Raw genomic sequence first — 20,115 nt, 5'->3', positions numbered from 1 at the left:
AGAAAAACAAAATCCAAGGTTTATTAGTTCAGCACATTTACAGCACAGACTGTGTGAGAGACAACTCTGATGTACAAACGTATAAAAATAACCATTATTCGTTAATCAATATCAAGGTAAAAGATTGAAATAACTGAATCATCACCTTATAAGCCCGAAAGCTCGCTATACTTAAATGCCTGAATGTGATGTAACGTTACGAAAACATTCCTCTTCAATCGCTGTCAGAATGGCGCACCCTTGACCAGTGTTTTGATGAATTAAATTATTTGTTCCTAAAGCCTGCAATGGTTTCATCTGCTTTTCTCAACTACGGAGTAAATGTTTCCATTTTCCAGAGAAAGGCTACCCTTAACTTAACTTGTGGAATGAAATACCACTGAGTCTGACATTGGCCGGTTCCTAGGAGCAGGTGTACAGAGATCATTTCGCTGCTACGGTGACAAAAAACATCTGTTACTTGAGTTCACCATCAGGGTTCTCTTAATTCACTGAAACTGCTCCTTAAAAACAGGCCTGACAGGCCAGTTGACCCCTATAAGCTGTTACTCCATCTTCTTATTTGGGCACGAAGTCATGGAAATTGTTACAACGGGTACAAGGGACATGTCAGGAGCAACGATCCCCCTGAATCCACACTCACCGGTCATTTATTAGACAGACCCAGATAAATCAGATATTAGCCGATGTAACATCACTGCAATAATCTTTCTTCATGAGGAATATAATCACAATCAGTTTTATTGAATTTATTGAAGACAGTTATTGATTTATTTCAATTGTCAGGCTGGTGAGCTGTTCGGGCATCTAATATTTTATCTATCCAAATTCACACAAAAATATTTTCAACCCAATACATTTTTGTACAGATTAAAAAAATATATCATGTGAAAGCCATGGGGTTTAGACCATTAGTTTAGCAAGTTTAGTATTTACACCAAGCTACTTTTTTATGTATGATTTAATATTCTTAAATAAATCTTTCACTTTAATTTTTAGGTATGAGAACAAATCTGTTTTTCCAGATACCATATTCCATACCTACAGAGGCAGCCATGCATGAGCATGTGACTGACAGAGGGATATAATTAAGCCCAAATAACTTAAACCTCATTATTTACACTTCATTCCCTTCACTTTTTTCCTCAGTGTCTTCCCGACACTGCATGAAATACCTCTCAATGCATTTGTCTGCTAATCAGGGCATTCCAATTTCCACTTTTTTATGCACACATCGAACACGCCTTCAAAAAGACAGATGAGAACAATTAGGCGTAAGGGCCACGACACTTTTGGTTCAGAAAACTTTCAAGGAGTGTCACAAGAGTGGTTGTGAAAAGAAATAAAATGCCAATGGCAAATGGCAGTGTTGTTTTTGTTACAAAAATTGAAAATGAATGCCTTTTGTTTCTTGTTTTTGCAGTTGAGGGATGATGTACAGAGGGTACAATTGCCAGAGTATTTGTTGATTAAACAATTAAAGATGTACACATTTTTGATCGTGAATTTATGTATCTACACATTTAAATGAGAGACATATACAAAGGAAAGAGTTGTACACTGTTTAAGTATCGTGTGTCCGACCATGGTCTCACAGATGTGACATTCATCATTCCATTGGCTGCTCCTGCCCCTCTCTGAACTCATTAACTCTTGCCTGGAACAAAATGAAAGAACACGTCAGCTGAGTCGAGGCAGCAATTCATTCATCCATTCATTATTAAATTCCTCCTGCAACATGACTAATACACAGTGGGGCAAAAAAGTATTTAGTCAGCCACCAATTGTGCAAGTTCTCCCACTTAAAAAGATTAGAGGCCTGTAATTTTCATCATAGGTACACCTCAACTATGAGAGAGAAAATGAGAAAATATCCAGAAAATCACATTGTCTGATTTTTAAAGAATTTATTTACAAATTGTGGAAAATAAGTATTTCGTCAATAACAACAGTTCATCTCAATGCTTTGTTATATACCCTTTGTTGGCAATGACAGAGGTCAGATGTTTTCTGTAAGTCTGCACACACATTGCTGCTGGTATTTTGGCCCGTTCCTCCATGCAGATCTCCTCTAGTGCAGTGGTGTTTTGGGGCTGTCACTGGGCAACATGGACTTTCAACTCCCTCCAAAGATTTTCTATGGGGTTGAGATCTGGAGACTGGCTGGGCCACTCCAGGGGCCTCATGTATCAATACTTGCGTGGATCTCGTACTAAAAAACTGCGTTCGCATGAATCGCGAAAGTTGCGTACGCACCAAAAAATCCGGATGTATCAATATGTGCGAACGCCGGAATCCAGGCACGTTTCCTTGATACATCCCAATCAGCGTGGAATTGAGCGCAGATGTCGGAGCGACCGGGCCCGCCCCCGTTACGCCCACCTATAAATACACAAACTCATTTAAATAGGGTTTCCGCTGTTGACGATCGCAAAATAATGTCAAAGAAAAAGAGGTTCACGGCGTGCGAGCTGGTCGGGAAGGTGGAGGAGAGACAGCAGAGTTTGTTTGACAGCCTGTCCAGTGGTGTCAGGATAAACAATAAAGTGTGTGAGTGGGATAAGAAGTGAGAGGGTGAAGGCGGTGGGTGAAGGAGCAACGCACCTCCGTGAGATGAAAAAAAGTGGTTGGACCTGTTATTGGCTAAAGTTCCCTTCACATCACCAGTGTTGTTTATCATCATGTTCACACATCTTAACCACTTCTAATGACGGAAAGAACGAGTCGCTGTGTTGGCTCCTCCTTCACTGAACATCAAAGTGATACAATGCACTGTTTTCCTCACTAAACCTGCACAAGCATCACTACGTCATAACCTTGCAACACTGCTAGCGCTCTGAAACATTCCCTCTCTATCTCTAATGCATGTGTTGCGGTAGTCAGGACTCAGAAGACGATCTACGTTTTCTTCAGTGAGAATTTATTGACGGACTGTTCTCCTGAGCTCCAGCCTCTCTCCACCAGACATGTCGCGCCAAACTCTCTTTTTCTTCTCCACAGGTTCTACACGTAACCGTTTAAAAAAAAATTGAAACTGCCTCAGAGAGTGAGGAGCCCCCCCTGCTGGCTGAACCGAAATACAAAAACGTATGAAACCCCAGTGTGTTAATATTACCAAAACAACAAAGAAAACAACGAAAAATAAAAGAACAAAATTATGGGGGTGGAATTTATCTCTCACACTCTCCCCTACTTTCAAAAATGGCGTCCCGACATTTTGTTACACCTCTTTACTCAAAATAAGGATACATGGACAGCAATTAAATGAGATGGGCATGTCTAACAGGTTTGCTAGAACTACATGAGATACTCAGACTACCGTGCACTGCAGTGTGCATGTGCACGTGTGTACTCCTGATTGATAATCAGCTTTTTTCCCCTATACATTTACAATCTAAATACACATTACCATGCCATGAATTCTCCACCTACTCTTGACGAGATCTCTTACCCTCTTAGCAGTCCTGAGACACAAAACACAATAAACACAAATTGGGCCAACAGTATCTGTGTTCTCTTAACCTACTTACATCAGGATGCTTCTAGGCATAACCACATGTGATCTTCAACATCTTGAAGCATTTGCAACATACAAACAAAACCTTCATCCATAACAAGGTGACAAGGGAGAAATTGTGTTTCATTTGTTTCTCCGTGTTCATTCACCACAGCCGCCAGTCGCCGCTGACAGAAACTTCTTTTGTGTCGATCCAACACCCAGTGAACCTTAGCTGACCAAGTCTGTCATAAGTCAAAGTCTGAGGCTGCCTTCTCTGTCCTCTTGGGTAAGATTGTCGACACATGACCTCCTGGATTTCATCCTTTGAGGCCACTGTGTCGGCCTTTTCCACTGCACTGTCCTCGACTTCAGATGTGTGAACCCTGTCCTCGTGTTCTTCCTCAACATCAGGAAACACCTCACCCTGTTCTGCATCACCCTCTTTAGCCTTTGGGTAGAATTCTGCAGCAGTGGGGTGAAGTACATGTAAGTTCTGGGGTTCAACAGCAGGCCAAGTGAATGTCATTTTGGGAAAATGGTCATCAGACTCCTCATTGTCCATCTCTTGAGCGTGTCGAATGATAGGTGACTCTGGTTCTGTGTCTGACCTTTGTCTTTGTGTGGGTGGTGCTAGGGAGCTTACTCTTTTCTGCTGTGACTGGCAGGGCAGAAGCATGTTTCGGTGGAGTATTCTTTTCCTGCCTCAACCTCGAACACTGGACTGTCCTCACCTTTCTGGTTCTTGATGACATAAATGTCAGGTAGAGCGGATTTTCCCAGGACCTCCCCTCTCAGTCACATTCCTCACCCGCAGTACAGGACCATACACTCTCTTATCATACTGCTGCTTGCCCCTATCAGCTGATTTGGAGGCGTTTTGAGAAGCAGTGTTGTAGGCATCAGCCATTCGTTGTTGCCACTTCTTTACATCGTCCTGATATGTGCCTACATTATTCTGCCTGTCAGCTCCAAAAAGCAGATCTACAGGCAGAAATCGCATCTCATTTTCAGTCAACTTGCCAAAGTTGGATTTTGGATTGTGCTCCACCCACACTGAGACATATTAATAATTTTCTTTATAAATTCAACAAAGCTTAACCCCAAAACTATTTGGAAGAACTGTAGTGTGTAAAGGCTTACCTGAAAGGTGTTAAGAACATGTTGACAAACATCGCTGAGCTCATTTAGGCCTCTCCGCAGCGGCACTGTGGCTGGAATTCCCCCTGAAATAAAAAGCAAGCACATCTGAGTAAAAGACATCTGCTACACCACTAATAGAAACACAAGCAACACCAACGACACCAATCCTCTGTCTGTTTCACATAGCGATGCAAGTTTTTGTTTTTTCTCCCATACGGTCCAACTGTCTTCACCAACGCAACAACCCTTTCAAAGGATCTGAAACGAGAAATCATTTCCTCTACCTCTTTTTCACAGGTTTTCCTAAACCTAAAGGAAAGAATCTCTGTAATTTATTATAAAAACATTTTTAACATGACCCTTTATTTTATTTACATTTATTTTGTCCAAAATAAAAAGTAAAATAAACATAACTTTTCACTTACAGTCAACGTTTGACAAATAACAAGGTAAATAGTAAAACAAACTTCGGTTTGTTCACTTATTGTCAACTGCTGACAAGGAACAAAAATGGATCCCCTCTGCCACCAGTGTAGCTGCATGATGCCATGTGCTGCCTGTAGACAATGCCCAGAGTCAAACCAAGACAGTTCTCACACACTACACTGCAACATTTTTTTAAATCCTCTTAGGAATTGTTTTCTGCATTTTATGTGTAGATTTTTGTCTCAGTCATCAGTTCATAAGGAAAAATAAATTCATCATTACAACGTATCTGTGACACCTGTAGCAGGCTGATAAATTGCCTGGCAGATATCCGTGGATGTTTGTCTGTATACAGGCTACATGCGAGTGAAGCAGTGATCCAGCAGGCTGTAGTCCAATTTATACACCTGAAGTACGTGTACCCAATGTACCGTACACACCTCCAAAACGGGCATACCAGAGGTCCATCTGCATCCTCTCTTACAATGCCTGCCATGATTTATAGCAGCAATTGCACCTCTAGATGTCACCAATGCTGCTTTTAAGGCAGACAAAAAAGGTTTGGTATCAAAATGTATATGATGGCATTTGATGGTGGCAGACTTACACACTTCACAGTATTCACTGACATTCATTGCACGAACAATCAAGAAAACTAAGGTCAGACGGTCTGTGTAGGTCTAAGCTCCCTAATACATGTACAGTGGAGACTAAAGTATCCTCGTGACTGGATGGCAAATATGTGTCTTTCCTCAAAAGTTGGCACCTTCCTTTTACAAAGTACTACTACAGGACAAGGCTGCAAGTGGCACTTCAGCTACCCTCTATCATCAAACCACTCGCAGCATCAGTGAAGATAGCAACACTGCGGCAGTCAACAGAGTACTGCATGTTATAGTGGTGGATCAAGTGTCAGTGATGGATCACTGTGCGTACGAGGCACATACTCCAGACTCTGTGGGCTTCAGAGAGGCCATTTAGTGGTATCATTAAGATATTCAGGAGTGTCTAAACACATCCTTGATGTAATGCCATATGTTCGACCATAGAAGGGTGCTCATACATGTGGAGTGGTGAGATTCTTCTTCAGAGCAGAGAAAGCAAAGAAAGGAGATCCATAAGACAAAGCAGAATTGACAATGTCTTCCTGGACCATGGTGAGGACAGGATTCCAATGATTTCAGGGGAGGATGAATTTGCTTTTATGCTCAACAAATCTCTAGTCTCCCTTGAAAAAGGGAAGCTCCAGGACATTGACATAAGGATATCAGAGACTAACATTCCAAACCATAATATACATTGTACTGGGCCAGGACAATTCTAAAATTGATGAGGTGAATGAGAACATAACAGATTTTTCCAGAGGAGGAGTATGTTTGCAGCATGGCTACTACGGTGTTGGAGGGTTGCCATAAGTGCCCACCCTGTGTATGAATCCCTTTATGCCATTGGTCAAGTTATGTTCTTGAATAGATCTGGCCCCATTTCTTTGTTGTCAAACCTGCTATTGGCGTCACCATTAGAGACTCACTGCTCATTCCAGATATCATCCTGAGCCTTCAAAGTCGTTCTGGGACACAATCATTTTACAGTGAGACCATGTTTTGCAATGACTGTGAATAGTTCCCAGAAGCAGTTGTTCCACCACATTGGAATCTTCCACAAAAGAGACTTACAAGAAAAGCCAAGATTTGAATGATCCTATTTCAGTTGTAAAATGCCTATAGTTTTACATAAAAAAAAAATCAGAATATAAGATTTGCTGCACTTAGAATTCTTGTTGATGAAATCCATTCTCACTGTTTGTGTACTGGAGGCTTCAAGCTAAATATTGGACCGGGATTGGCTTCAAAAACAAGTGTGATATCCCAGATCATGCTCGTAGGCCCACATCTTAATAAGTATACATGTGAGAACAACCTTCTGGGTAGAGTCCTGCACTGGCCTAAAATTCAAGCTCAAGCCATGTTTTCAAGCCATAACACAGCCTTGACCAAACAATGTCAGCAATTTTGCAGCAGAAGCACTACACCACAGTAATTTTCTATGCTCTCTCTGATGTACTTAAACATGAGGATATTCTGCTGAGCCACATAAATATTTCCCGCATTGCCGTATCACATATTAGATGTGATCCAGCATTTCACCCTGTTCTGTCACTTTTAGATTTCCCTTAGAGATTATTCATAAATCACTCGTTTGCCACAAGAAAGCCAGTGGGCGCAACCAACAGATTTGGCAAAGGAGAGGCGAGTTTTGCTCATTTTGATTTTACGCTATATGCTGGAATAGTGGTTTAATGCTTATTGTTGTAAAATTTTTGCTTCTTTTATTTGTGATTGTGTAGCCCTGTCCATAGAGCTGAAACGTGAATGTCAAGTCAGGTCAAGTCAATTTTATTTGTATGGCATAGAATTACAAAACAGTTATCTCATGACACTTAACAAGTAGAGGAGGTCAAGCAGCTCACTTCCTCAATTCACTTACGCTTCACAATTCTCCTCGAGCAAACACATCTTGTGACAGCGGCAATGAAAAGCTTCCTTTTTAAAACGGGCAGGAACGTCAGGCAGACTCATTCTCTTTTTTTCCTTTTGTTTTTCATATTCCCCACAAGGGATAGAGGTGACATTAATTATGCAGTTACATTCATATGTGCATAAATGAACAATACAAGGTACCATTACACTTTCACACCCACCCATGGCAGCTCACCTCCCCCCACCCACTCCTAGATCAACAGAAGAAATTATTACATCGCCATCATCATCACCAGTATGCTACATTAAATGTCATCATATTAATTATCCAGCAGCTCCTTTACCATAGTTGATGCTTCAGTCCATTGCAAGATAATTCTTTCACTTGCATCATGCATTCTCGCAACAGGAAGTTCCAAAACAATCAAATCCAGAAAAGTGTTCAACCAATGTCTATGTGTTGGTGTGTGAGGTGGTTGCCAGCGGAGAGCAAGTATCTTTTTAGCTGCAGTCAAGCCCACTAAACACACATTTTTAAAAAGAAATGGTTTCTGAATATTATTTGGGAGCATGACTGCAGGTGAGCATGGAATTGGAACACCAATTCCCCAAAAGAGGCCACAGCACTGCATTTCCAAAACACATGTATAAAAGATCCAACATGCTCATCAAGACAGAGATAACACAGTGGGAATGTAACAATTTTCAGTGCGTGGTGCTTTCTAGGTGTAAGGTAAGTCCTGTGAATACAATTCAAGTGAATCTATTGGTGGTCTGGATTCTTAGATGAATCAACTACTGAAGACCACACTCCATGAAATACCTTTGTCTTCATTCAATAATCCCAGATCTCTCGACCACACACTTTGTATATGCAGGGACTTGTAAGAGGATTTAGAGAAATTCAAATACAATACAGAAACCAAGCTCTTGGTATCACCATGGTTTTCTAAAAGACTGTGTAAGATGTGAGATGGAAGTTGTGTGTTCATGGTACACCATATGCCTTCATGGCAGACCTTAACCGAAGATAAAGAAAGAAAGAGAACCCAGGGAGGTCATATGTTGCATATCATCAAAAGTGCGGAGACCACTGTCATCAAACATCTCCTGAAAAACATGTATGCCTTTATCACTCCAAGCCAGGAAATAAAAAAGGATAATGTCAGTGAAAAGTTTTTAAAAATTGGACTGTTCAGATGCCACATTGGGACTGACTTAGATATTTTCTCAGCAGAACGCCATACAGTGAAAAGAAGAGAAATAATAGGTCCTAGACGGGGCTTTGAACACTTCAGAGGAATTGCAGAGTGAACCAGATCTTGCAGCCTGTGAGGAAAAGCTTGATTTTCCTCTACAGGTCTAAATGAAACTTATGCAGTGGCATTAAACCACGTTGAAAGAAGGCAAAGTACAAATGACCAAAAGTAAAATTTAAAATTTGGGACAGAGAGACCACCCTCAGAGCTGTGCTGTTGTATGGTGGACATTTTGAGTCCAGGATGCCCTCTACCCCATGTGAATTTTGAAATTAATGAATGTCATTTGGCCCAGTAGCTAGTGGGAGGAAGTAGAGGTAGCATGGAGGAGTAAAAGTTCACCCAAGGCAAAATGTCCATCTTAATAATGGAAATGTGGGTCCACAGAGAATGAGGTTGATGTAACCATGTGTCAAAGTCAGTCTTTATGCAGAGCCCTATTGATGCCTTCAAAAATTTGTAGAAGTGATGCATGCTAGTAATGGGTGGGCAGACTCATGCTCAATGGGAACAGCCAACGGCTTTGAATTATAGCCATAACTGATAGACAAGACATCCCTTCTCTGAGAGTCACTGGCTGCAGCCCAGAACCAGTGGAGAATTTGGGCACCTGAGTCACATGCAGCCTTTTGTGATCCGTTTCTACACTGTGTTCAGACTCTCATATGACTCTCAATGTTGTTTTAACTTTCTTGGTCTTATTCTCAGAATGTCTGTAAGAATAGGAGCCAATCTGACACCAGGCCTTGACCTGGGTCTGGGAGTGAACCGACAGGTGTCTTCTGTCAATTCTTTGTTAATACTGATAGTGAAGCTGACACTCAAAGTGCCAGCGTTATCCTGATGCATCGCTGTGTTTAAGCTGCGTGAAGGTCACATTGTGTGGGATGTTCCAGCTAGCTGTAACTGGTAGTGTCCGACATTACTAGTATGACCGTTTATGGGGAGTGGAACTCAGACACTCTGGGGGAGCTGACTCAACCTCATTGCACAGCAAACTTCTGTGACAGAGGTGGGAGAGTGAAGCACTAAATTATCATGTGAATCGAACACACTGATTCAGGGCTCCGAAGCTGGCGTAAGGGCGAGCGCTTGCCAAGAACAAATCCCATCCTGACTTGACAGTTTCCATGGGTAGAATTGTCCCAGGAACTAGGTCTGATAAGACCCCAGAATATAGGTGTGTCCCTGGCCAGCGGGAGTAAGAGAGAAGAGTTGTTTTGTATTCTATGAAAGAGAAACCTGACAAGTTCATCCTGGCGCGGACTAAATTTGACAAGAAAGTTTCTTGTAAGTAAACTTTAATTCAAGTTACAAATAGTAGAAGCTCTCACTCTCCACTCTGTAGCAACAATTAAGGCTGAGAAGACCTGAGATGCATCTGCACTCTTGCGCACATGCTGCTGTTTCTTTTTGAGTTTATGTGTGCATTGTTTCCTTCTTTTTGTGCTGTTGTATGTGGTATTTGATCTTAGGCACTATGGCGAGTTATCAGTCCAAAGTAGATCAAAAGCTTAAAGAAGTTGCAGAAACCCCAAAAAAATGTTTAAAATGGAGATTAGGAGACAGGCAGAATGCAGGAGCAGGGAAATATGATAAATCAGCCCCCTGATAATCATGCTCCCGGACCCTCTTCCTTCCATTAGAGCTGCGTAAATGAGACCCCCAGTTAATATCAGATGAAGATACAGACACAGATTCTGAAGATGATTTTTACTGGCAGGAGTTAGGAGAAAGGAGAGGGAAAGGCAGGGCACACGGAGGGGTCAGATATGATAGATGCAAGGAACCTAGACACTCAAGGAGATCTAAAACATTCCATCTCAGCACACCCAAAATTATGATAGGTACAACACCTTTGCTGACACCATGGACCCACGAGTCAACCAGGGGAATTTGTAGCACAGCTTCAAACTGCATGTAAGGTGTCTGACTGCCTTATTTCGGATGTCAGACAGATAATGGCTGTTGTGAATGGAGTTTGGTCTAAAACAAATTCACCTTCCCTGATCCAGGCTTGGATCGAGGGCGCCCTGAAAGTAAAAGCTTAGCCGATTGGCTCACTGACAATGAATCCAGAATTTTGGAGAGTGCGCGTAGACGTGCCGACTTCAGCAAAGTGGCCACTTGATATCAGAAAAATAAAGAGTCACTGCAGAAACTTCTGAACAGGTTCACGGACACATGGCATCAGTATGTAGGTATGAAATTGGAGGCTAATGAAGCCTGAGCCATCCAAACGCTTATGCAATGTTTAAAACTAGACTTTGCTGCAATGTTTAAAGTGGCTAACTCTGCATGGACCACTATGACATGGAAGGCTGTGATTGCTGCCCTTCTCACAATGTATGGACAGCAAACTTTCACGGCCATCACACAGCAGGGGCAGTCACATAGACAAATGTATGCACAGGCTGCTCCAAACATCACACAGCTGAGACAAAGGGAGGAAAAATAAAGGTGTGTATTGCAAATGTGGAAATTGGGGTCACTGGGCTGCTGAGTGTAGAAGTACGTGACACAATTCAACACAAACCACCCCAAATCTGACCTCTGTGTTGCCACTGCTGCCACAAGCACCCTCTTTGCCACTTCCTCCTCCACAAATGCCTGGCCAACAGCCACCCTATGCCCAGTACAGCTGTTCATCGGGTGGAAAAAGAGAACACAGGATCAGAACACAATGTTTTGCTTCTAGCACCGGTAACTGGACTTTCCGCATCCTCCGCAAAAGACCGCACATTGCCAGTGGAAATTTGTGGTTCAGTTGTCGATACTTAGTTCGATAGTGGAGCCACTTTTTCAGCTGTGAGAGCTGCAGAGTGGGTGTGTGAGCCAACTAAAAAATTAATAACAACCGTTCTGACCCTTCGAGGTCAGCCATTTGTTTCTGATCTCTGAAAACAGTCAAATGAATCTGGTGGGCAGGGATCTGTTTTATGAGGTTACATGCCAGTATTCATGTACTCCGGATGTTTTTTTTGTTTTTTTTAATCTTCCTGATCACAGAGCAATGTAGGCCGTACAGGTCTTTCAGTCTGCATCTGATGTCATGTATTGTTGGATCTTGCCAGATTTTAATATGAAAAAAATGCCTTCACAGTAGAATACATAGAGAATGTTGCTCTCCAGTTTGTGCTTCGCTCATGTCTGCAATGAGGCCAGTGTTGAATTGCTTTTGTATGGCTGCTTTTAAAACATCAGAGCAACACAGAAATGATGTTAAGAAATTTTCGAGCTCAACACTGGGACTAAATTCTGACTAAGTTTTGTATATTGGTCCAGAGATGTGTGATGCCTGTAGAGTTTGTCTGATCAACATGCAGCTGTGCTCAATACTAATGGCTATGCCTCACGTGTTGTTTTGGCTGTCTCCCAAGGAAATGAGACAACAGACCTGCAGGGAATGACAGCTAAATGCCAATCACTCAGAGTAGGCAGGAGTGAAATGACTCCTCAGTCCTTAACTCATTGAGTGAAGATTTGAACATGTTAAAGCTGGAGGGGCCTGTACAGCTGCCTCCTGGTGTCAAAGGCCACCTGCTCCAGCACATTATGGCCCCTGTCCAAGCTGTCAGACGTACCTCCACACAGGCGGCAAAGCTTTATGCTCTCACACATGTGCACGCTCGTAGCAGGAAAAGTGGCAACGATTCATACAGATAGTTGCCATGCTTTTAGAGTGATTTAGCAGTAGAGGATTATAAAATAAAATAAAATGAAAGAGATTGAATGCCTTACCGTTTTGATGACATAGGCAAGGCACGTCAATATCAGTGTCAATTGTTTAACTGTAGGGATTTCTTGGTGTCACACAGTGAATTAAGTAAAGAAAAGTAAATCTGGAAAATTATTAAGCTGAGCAACAGCATAAAGTTTGCCTCCTCGTCAGCTCAGAAATGTGTTGTTTTTGCCCTAATATCTGCAGTGGTTATACCTGTTTTGATAGTACCGGAGCAGGACCTCCAGAAATATGCAGAACACAAGGCTAGTATGGGGCCGACTGAAGCATATGTAAGCCAGAGTAGAATGATCCCGAACTGCGTGATCTAGGTGTGTCAGTCTGAGCTTGAAAGGTAGGATTTCAGTAAGACTAATTTGTTTACATGCAGGATAAAAGTCCAACTTTAGGCAGACTGACACAATAAAAAAAAATTTTTAGACATTGTGTTAAAATACTGACAGTGAATCTGAACTTTCAACTTATGTAAGAGAAAACTCAATACATAATGTTAAGAAAATTGTCAATAAAATTTCTCAGCAGGAAGCAGGTGGATTGTCCACAAAAACAAGTTGTTCTCTGAATGTTGCAGGATACGCCATTGTGATGAGGTGCTGCTGCTCGCAGGATTTTAGGATTTGAAACAAGTTGAATGATTGTAGCTCTCTTTGAACACAGGGAGATATGCAGTTTGTGTGGGCCTGTGTGTGTAGCTGAAAGTAGACCACCGGCCTTACTTGTTCAGTGGCAAAAGTGAATGCACCAGATTCCAATTAGCACATGTTTACTCTGCAACGCAAGGAAATGTTTGCTCCCTCAACCTGGACCTGACCGGTTCATTAGCCAGACATTTAAATTTCTTCAATTATGTTTTTTTGCCAATGCTGTCAGAGAGGTCCTAACTCCACTAAATGTTAATCGTAATTAATAACATTCACGAAAGGCAGTGAACTTAAAGAGGACCTATTATGCTTTTCCAGCTTTTCAGACTTATAAATATGTTTAAAATGTTGGATACTTGTTCTAGAGGACATGGAAGTGTCATATCATGAGGTAGGTGTGTGTTAAAGTAATCCCGAGGAAAGTTTCAGGCAGCTCCACACTGCTGAAAATTCTCGAATTTGGAGTTTTTCAAAAGTCTCATTTGTTACATCACAACTTCAGTGGAAGCTCCATATATGGCAACTCACCTGGCTCTGGTCTCAGTGCCCAGTGGTGTTGCCGCTCACCCCGCTCTGCCACAGAAGTATATGGTGCAGACTACAGAGCTATGGTATTGTAGTCAAAATGGATACCAGAAAGTGTTTTTTCGGGTGCAGATGTAACCCAGCTGTTTCTTTTATGTTGTCCAAGTATTTTATTTTGATGTATTTTTTTTGTATTCAAATTATTTTATTGTTTCACTTCATTTAATGTTGTTTGGGTATTTCATTGTAACACATTTTTATTGTGGTACTGTATTTTATTTATTCTAAATGTTTTGTTATATTCTGTTTATTCTGAGTATTTTATTTTGTCTTTGTATTTCATGTTGTTGTACTGTAGATTATTTCTTTTGAGTATTTTTGTGATTGTTTGGTTCAATTTTGTGCATAATGTCCTTTAAACGGCCTTATGGTGGGTTTTTTTGCGACACCATGGTGATTTGCGGCATGTTGAAATATCACGGGCACAGCGCCATGCGGAGGCCGCCACAAGCGTTTGCACAGCACTTGCCCATGAACAATTTGTTTTCTTCTTTCATAAGGTGAGCAGTGTGTAAGGTCGTTTTATTTAAAATGTGTGCGAATGTTTTAGGGTATTTTTGTACGAATATTAATAGCAAGGTGTGAGGTAATAATCATAACAGGTTAATAGTGGGCGCCATGTTCGCGGCGTTTTCTTTTGGTGTCGCGTTCTTGTATTTGTTATGTGCATAGTTTTCTTCGAAACGATGGATTTTATTGTTGCAGTGTATTTGATTAGGTTTGGGTATTATTGCATCCAAGTTGATGTGATTTGCGGCATGTTGAAATATCGCGGGCACAGCGCCATGCGGAGGCCGCCACAAGCGTTTGCACAACACTTGCCCATGAACAATTTGTTTTCTTCTTTCATAAGCCTGTGAGGACCACGCTGCTTGGAGGAGGAGATTCCTCCGCTGCCCTGGTGCCCCCTTCATCGGTCCAGAGGACAAGAGAGTGCGAGCACATTTACATTTCTGTCACGCACACACACGTAAACAGTTTTTCCTGAACCATTTCTTTTGTGTATTGTTTTGCTGGCCAGCAGTGATTTTTGTTGTTGTTGTTTTTGTTCCAAAAGATTCTGGAACAACCCCATATTTTTTTTATGGGACATTTTCTTTTGTTTGTTTGATTCTTGAAAGACTGAAAATACGAGGATATTACAGTGAAAGGAGATGGAACTTATGGAGCCATTTAATTTTTTTTTTGATCCTTCTCAGACACTGAAGGGTTTTTGTTTTGAGAAAGTGCACTCCGGTTCAGTGTGAATAAACTGGACTTGATGGTACATTGCTGTCAAGACTCTGACTTATCTACTTGTTGGTTACATCCACAGTAGTAGATAAGAAGAAATTGGCGCCCGAACAGGGACTCGGAGTGCATCAGTTCCATTTTTTTACTCCTTTTATCGGACAAGTATTTGAGGATTGAAAGATCTAACTTGGAAAAAAAAATGGAGTTTTGTGAAATGTATGGTTTTGATCCAGAGTACACCTTGATTCTTCAAGGGGTTCCACCAAATGTTAAGTTGGATGAGGTGAGAAAGGCTTTTGCAACTCTAGATGATGTCGATGTTCGATACATTGACAGCCTTCCAAACACCATCCTATGCCAGTTCGGTGAGTCTATAACTCCTATGTTGCTTGACGCTGAACACACAGTTGATGATTTATATTGGGAGGTTATCCAGATAGACGAATATTGTCCACCCAAGCAGCCGAGTGAGCCTCTCAAGAAGGAGATGGTGCCTCTTGCTCGTGTCATTTGTGACATGACAGCCACTTTTAGTGATCGAGTGAATGAGCTGGCTCTTACATACAACATCAGTCCTCTTACTCTACGTAATGTAGCAATGAATCATATTTGTGGAAATGATGGTGGTGAGCAGACTCCTGGAACATCCACCCCAGCACCTGTTACCAAACCAAAGGCTTAATCAAACCTGAGATCAGCCCCGTTCGTTGATGTTGGCCATCCATCAAGTAATACGCAGGTTCCTGAAGGTACTGTGTTTGTTAATCCGCTGCCTACAGATGTCCAGAGAGTCATTGTGGAACATATTGTGAAACATGATTCAGCATTAGCTCTTCCTCCTACGAGAGAGTTGCGTCCGTTCTCTGGAAACTCTCCCAAACCTCCCACAGAGACAGATTATGGCATATGGCGTCTTACAGCTAAGCAAGTATTAGAGGACCCGAGTTTGTCTGATGCACAGCAGCGTCGCATGTTACTCGATAGTTTACAAAATCCTGCTTTAAATGTGGCTCTCTCTATTGGAGCAAAAGCTCCACCAAGTGCCTACCTACAAGAATTAGACAAGGCATATGGTAATGTTACTGGACGAGAGGAGCTGTATATTCAGTTTCTGGAAACTCATCAGAACAGTGGAGAAAGAGCATCTGACAACCTTCGTCGACTTCAAACTATTTTGCAGGAGGTTGTTGAGAGCAATGGTGTGGCTAAACAGGATGCTGACTCACAGCTATTTAAACAGTTTTGCAGGGGTTGGGACGACTCTTTAATAACCACCCTGCAGCTAAAAGAGCCTTTCAATGACTTCCCCACAAGCTCTTACCTTCTCAGAGTTGTTGTTCAAAATAAGGACATACGAAAAGGAAAGTCAGTTAAAGGAAATAAGAAGAATGCGACATATGGGGGTGTGCCAGCCAAAGTTCATAATAAGGCACATTTAGCCATTGATGAGTCGGAACATCTCCACTGTCACAACCACAATGTTTTGGATGCAAAAAGTAGGAAGCAGCTTGAGGAGAGGATCAAGCAGCTGGAGGCTGAACTTCAGAAAAGGGCATGTGTGCAAGATGATCTGCCTCCAAAAAAATGAAAGACCTATGTGAAAGTTTCCTCAACGGCCTAAAAGCAGCAACACGGCTCCATCAACCTCATTTGTTCCCAATGAGAATGTTAAAAAAGTGGGAAATTTTTGTTACAACTGTGGAGAGGATTCCCATATGTTGCCGCAGTGCTCTAACCCAACTAATGCTACACTGGTACAAAAGAAACTTTGTGAGAGACACCAAGCTAGGATGAACCAATGTCCATCAAACCGTCAACAGACAAACCTCCAGCATGATCTGTCTTTAAACAGATAAGAGCTCCTGCTGTGGGACGAGCAGGAGCTCATCGTCGAACCAGTTCCCCCCTCTTGAGTCAGTCTATGCAGAAGCCCTCAAATAAAACAGAAACTTTTGATATTCCAGAGGGACTTGTGGGGAAGATCTGTGACAGTGAGGCATGGCTGGATGGAGTTAAATGTAATTGCATTATTGACTCTGGGTCACAAGTGACAATCATATCACAGTCATTTTATTCACAGCATCTATCTCACAGACAGTTATTCTCTACAAAAACAGCGCTCGATATAGAAGGTGCAGCTGGACAAAAAGTTCCTTACATAGGGTATGTAGAAGTGGACATTCAATTCCCTCAAGATGAGTGTGGTACAGACAAATGCTTGCACGTTCTGGCCTTGGTGAGCCCAGATCAGTCATATAGCCATAAGTACCCTCTACTTGTTGGTACAAACACTTTACGCTCTCTGGTTATAGACTGCCAAAAGCGAGGTGGCACAAAGTTCTTGGAGGCCCTTCCTATCCAGGCCAACTGGACAATGGCTTATATGGATTGTTGTAGAAAGACTGATTCTCAATCGAAAGATGCTTAAGTTCTGCGTGTGACACTCAGTAGCAAGGTCCCTGTACATTTGAAGCATGGTGAACTTCGCATTTTAAAGGGCATATGCCACACTAAAAATTATAAAATGTTCCAAGCTCTTGTGAGTGGTACAGAGGAAGTTCCAACACCAGGGGGGCTGATTGTGTAAGACCAGATAGTGGACGTGAAATCTGAATCCCATAACAAGTTCAAGATTGTAGTCAAAAATATGTCTCAAAAGGATTTCACTTTGTATCCCAAGACAGTTATTGCAGAGTGGGCTCCAATTGACTGGGCTCTCCCTGTTTTACTGTCCGACCACAACATTTGGGCAGACGGTTCTCAGCCATCAGCATACACCCTGCTGGTGTCCCATGATGAAATGGTCAGTTCAGAGATGGAGGCCCTTCGTCTTGACTTCAGTGACAGCCCTATATCGCTACAGCTAAAGGAGCACATAGAGGAAAGGATAAATCAAGAAGTGTCTAGTGCATTTTCTAGACATGATCTCGACGTTGGTAGTGTGGCAGGTGTCACTCATCGTATGGAACTGGAGGATCATGTACCGTTCAAAGAGCGAACAAGACGTGTGTCACCTGCAGACTTCAATGACTTGAAAAGGCATCTCCAGGATCTCTTGGCTGCAGGCGTGATAGAGGAATCACAAAGCCCTTATGCATCGCCGGTCGTTCTTGTCCGAAAGAAGAATGGAGATTTGCGAATGGTGGTGGATTACCGCAGACAACCTAACTAAAAAAGATGCCTACCCATTACCTCGGATAGAGGAAACATTCAACCTGCTGTCAGGTTCAAAATGGTTTACTGTCCTTGACCTTAAGAGCAGTTATTATCAGTTGGAGGTGGAGCCAACTGATAAACCAAAGACAGCATTTACAACACCCTTTGGGACATGGCAGTTCCGCAGAATGCCACAAGGCCTGACGAATTCTCCACCAACCTTTCAGCGAACCATGGAGAAAGTGATGGTAGGTATTAACCTTCAAGAGGTTGTTGCTTTCCTAGATGACCTCATAATATTCTCCAGTTCTCTTGAGGAGCATGAGGAAAGACTGATGAAAGTCCTCAAACGCATCGCTGACTTTGGTCTCAAACTGTCCCCTTCCAAATGTAAATTCTTTCAAACTTCCGTCAAATATCCTGGGCATGTAATATCTGCTCAAGGAATCCAGCCCGATCCTTACAAAGTTGCTGCTGTAAAAGAGTGGCGCCGTCCCCAAACAGCCAAGCAGCTGAGGTCATTTTTGGGTTTTACTGGATATTACAGACGCTTTGTGAAGGACTATGCGAAGATTGTCAGACCTTTAAATGATCTGTTGAAAGGAGATCTTGCTCCTAGACGCAAAGGTCCTTATTCCTGGTCACGAAAAGTCACATCCGATATGGGAAAAATGGACTCCTGTCAGCCAAACTGCTTTTGATCTCATTATTGAGAAATTGACATCAGCACCTGTTCTTGCTTTCTCTGACTGGCGACTACCATACTTGCTCCATACTGATGCTAGCATGACTAGTTTAGGTGTGGCACTGTATCAGGTCCAAGATGGTGAGACCAGAGTTGTTGCTTTTGCCAGTCGTGGTCTCTCTAAAAGTGAGGAAAAACTACCCTGTGCATAAGCTAGAATTTCTCGCTCTTAAATGGGCGGTTAGTGAGAAATTTCATGACTATACGGGGCTAGTTTCAAAGTGTTGACTGATAATAATCCTTTAACATATGTGTTGACAAGTGCGAAGTTGGATGCCACAAGCCACAGGTGGCTTGCTGCTCTTTCTATGTACAACTTTGACATTCGCTACAAGGCGGGTCAACAAAATGTTGATGCTGATGGACTTTCCAGGAGACCTCATGATTCATCTCCATATGATGAGGAATCTCAAGAGATGGACCAGAGAATTTCAAGCATGCTAGATCGAGTCAGTTCTTCACCTGAGGAGTTCAAGGTTTTGAATGAGGAGACATTCGCCACTCTTTGTATGCGCCATGGTGTTTGTGTTCATATGGTCTCACATGATGAACAACAGGAGGTTGATGGGGAGATTCCTGCTGTGGAAACGCTCTTGTGCAATGAAAGTGCTGTTCCTGATGAGTTAGTAGATCCAGTGCTAGGTCACCCTTCTCTGCCTGAGATGTCCATGAGGGACTGGCATCAATTGCAGAGGGAGGATGTGGCCCTGGCGAGGGTTATTACCATATTAGAAACTGACTTGGACATTGAAATGTTAGATAAGAGGTCTGAAGAGCCTGAAGTCACTTTACTCCTGCGAGAGAGATCAAAGTTACTTTTGGTTGATGGAGTGCTACACCGCAAAGTCCTCAATCAAAGAGGAGAAGTGTATCACCAGCTTGTTGTTCCTAATAGTCACAGAGAAATAGCTTTTAAAGGTGTCCATGATGAGGTGGATCACATGGGCATTGAAAGAACTGTCGACTTGGCCAGGGCGAGGTTTTATTGGCCAAAGATGGCAAAATATATTGAGATGAAATGTAAAAACTGTGAAAGATGTGTGAGACGGAAGGCTAGAGATCAAAAAGCATCCAAACTTGTCAATATTCAATAAATTTCTGTCACGCACACGCATGTGAACAGTTTTTCCTGAACCATTTCTTTTGTGTTTTGTTTTGCTGGCCAGCAGTGATTTTTGTTGTTGTTGTTTTTGTTCCAAAAGATTCTGA

General features: G+C 42.2%; 1 protein-coding gene across 2 annotated transcripts in view; it reads right to left on the bottom strand.

The window, feature by feature from the left end:
* The window catches only part of polr1d (RNA polymerase I and III subunit D), a 27,024-nt gene continuing 6,909 nt past the window's right edge, over nucleotides 1–20,115 (bottom strand). The window contains exons 4-5 of one of the 2 annotated variants that reach the window (XM_086222996.1): nucleotides 4,640–4,722; nucleotides 1–1,657 (exon numbers count right to left, since the gene is read on the bottom strand). In XM_086222996.1, coding sequence (XP_086079122.1) covers nucleotides 1,610–1,657; nucleotides 4,640–4,722 — 131 coding nt within the window. In that variant the 3' untranslated portion in view covers nucleotides 1–1,609. Of the gene's footprint in view, nucleotides 1,658–1,680; nucleotides 3,465–4,639; nucleotides 4,723–20,115 lie in introns of those variants that run through there. The other variant, XM_086222997.1, reaches the window with a different exon arrangement.

Source organism: Aulostomus chinensis, chromosome 13 (assembly GCF_037954235.1).
Source record: "Aulostomus chinensis isolate RoL2024-O1b breed Wild chromosome 13, RoL_Achi_v1.0, whole genome shotgun sequence".
Taxonomy (NCBI): Eukaryota; Metazoa; Chordata; class Actinopteri; order Syngnathiformes; family Aulostomidae; genus Aulostomus; species Aulostomus chinensis.
This window is presented reverse-complemented; position numbering and strand designations above follow the sequence as displayed.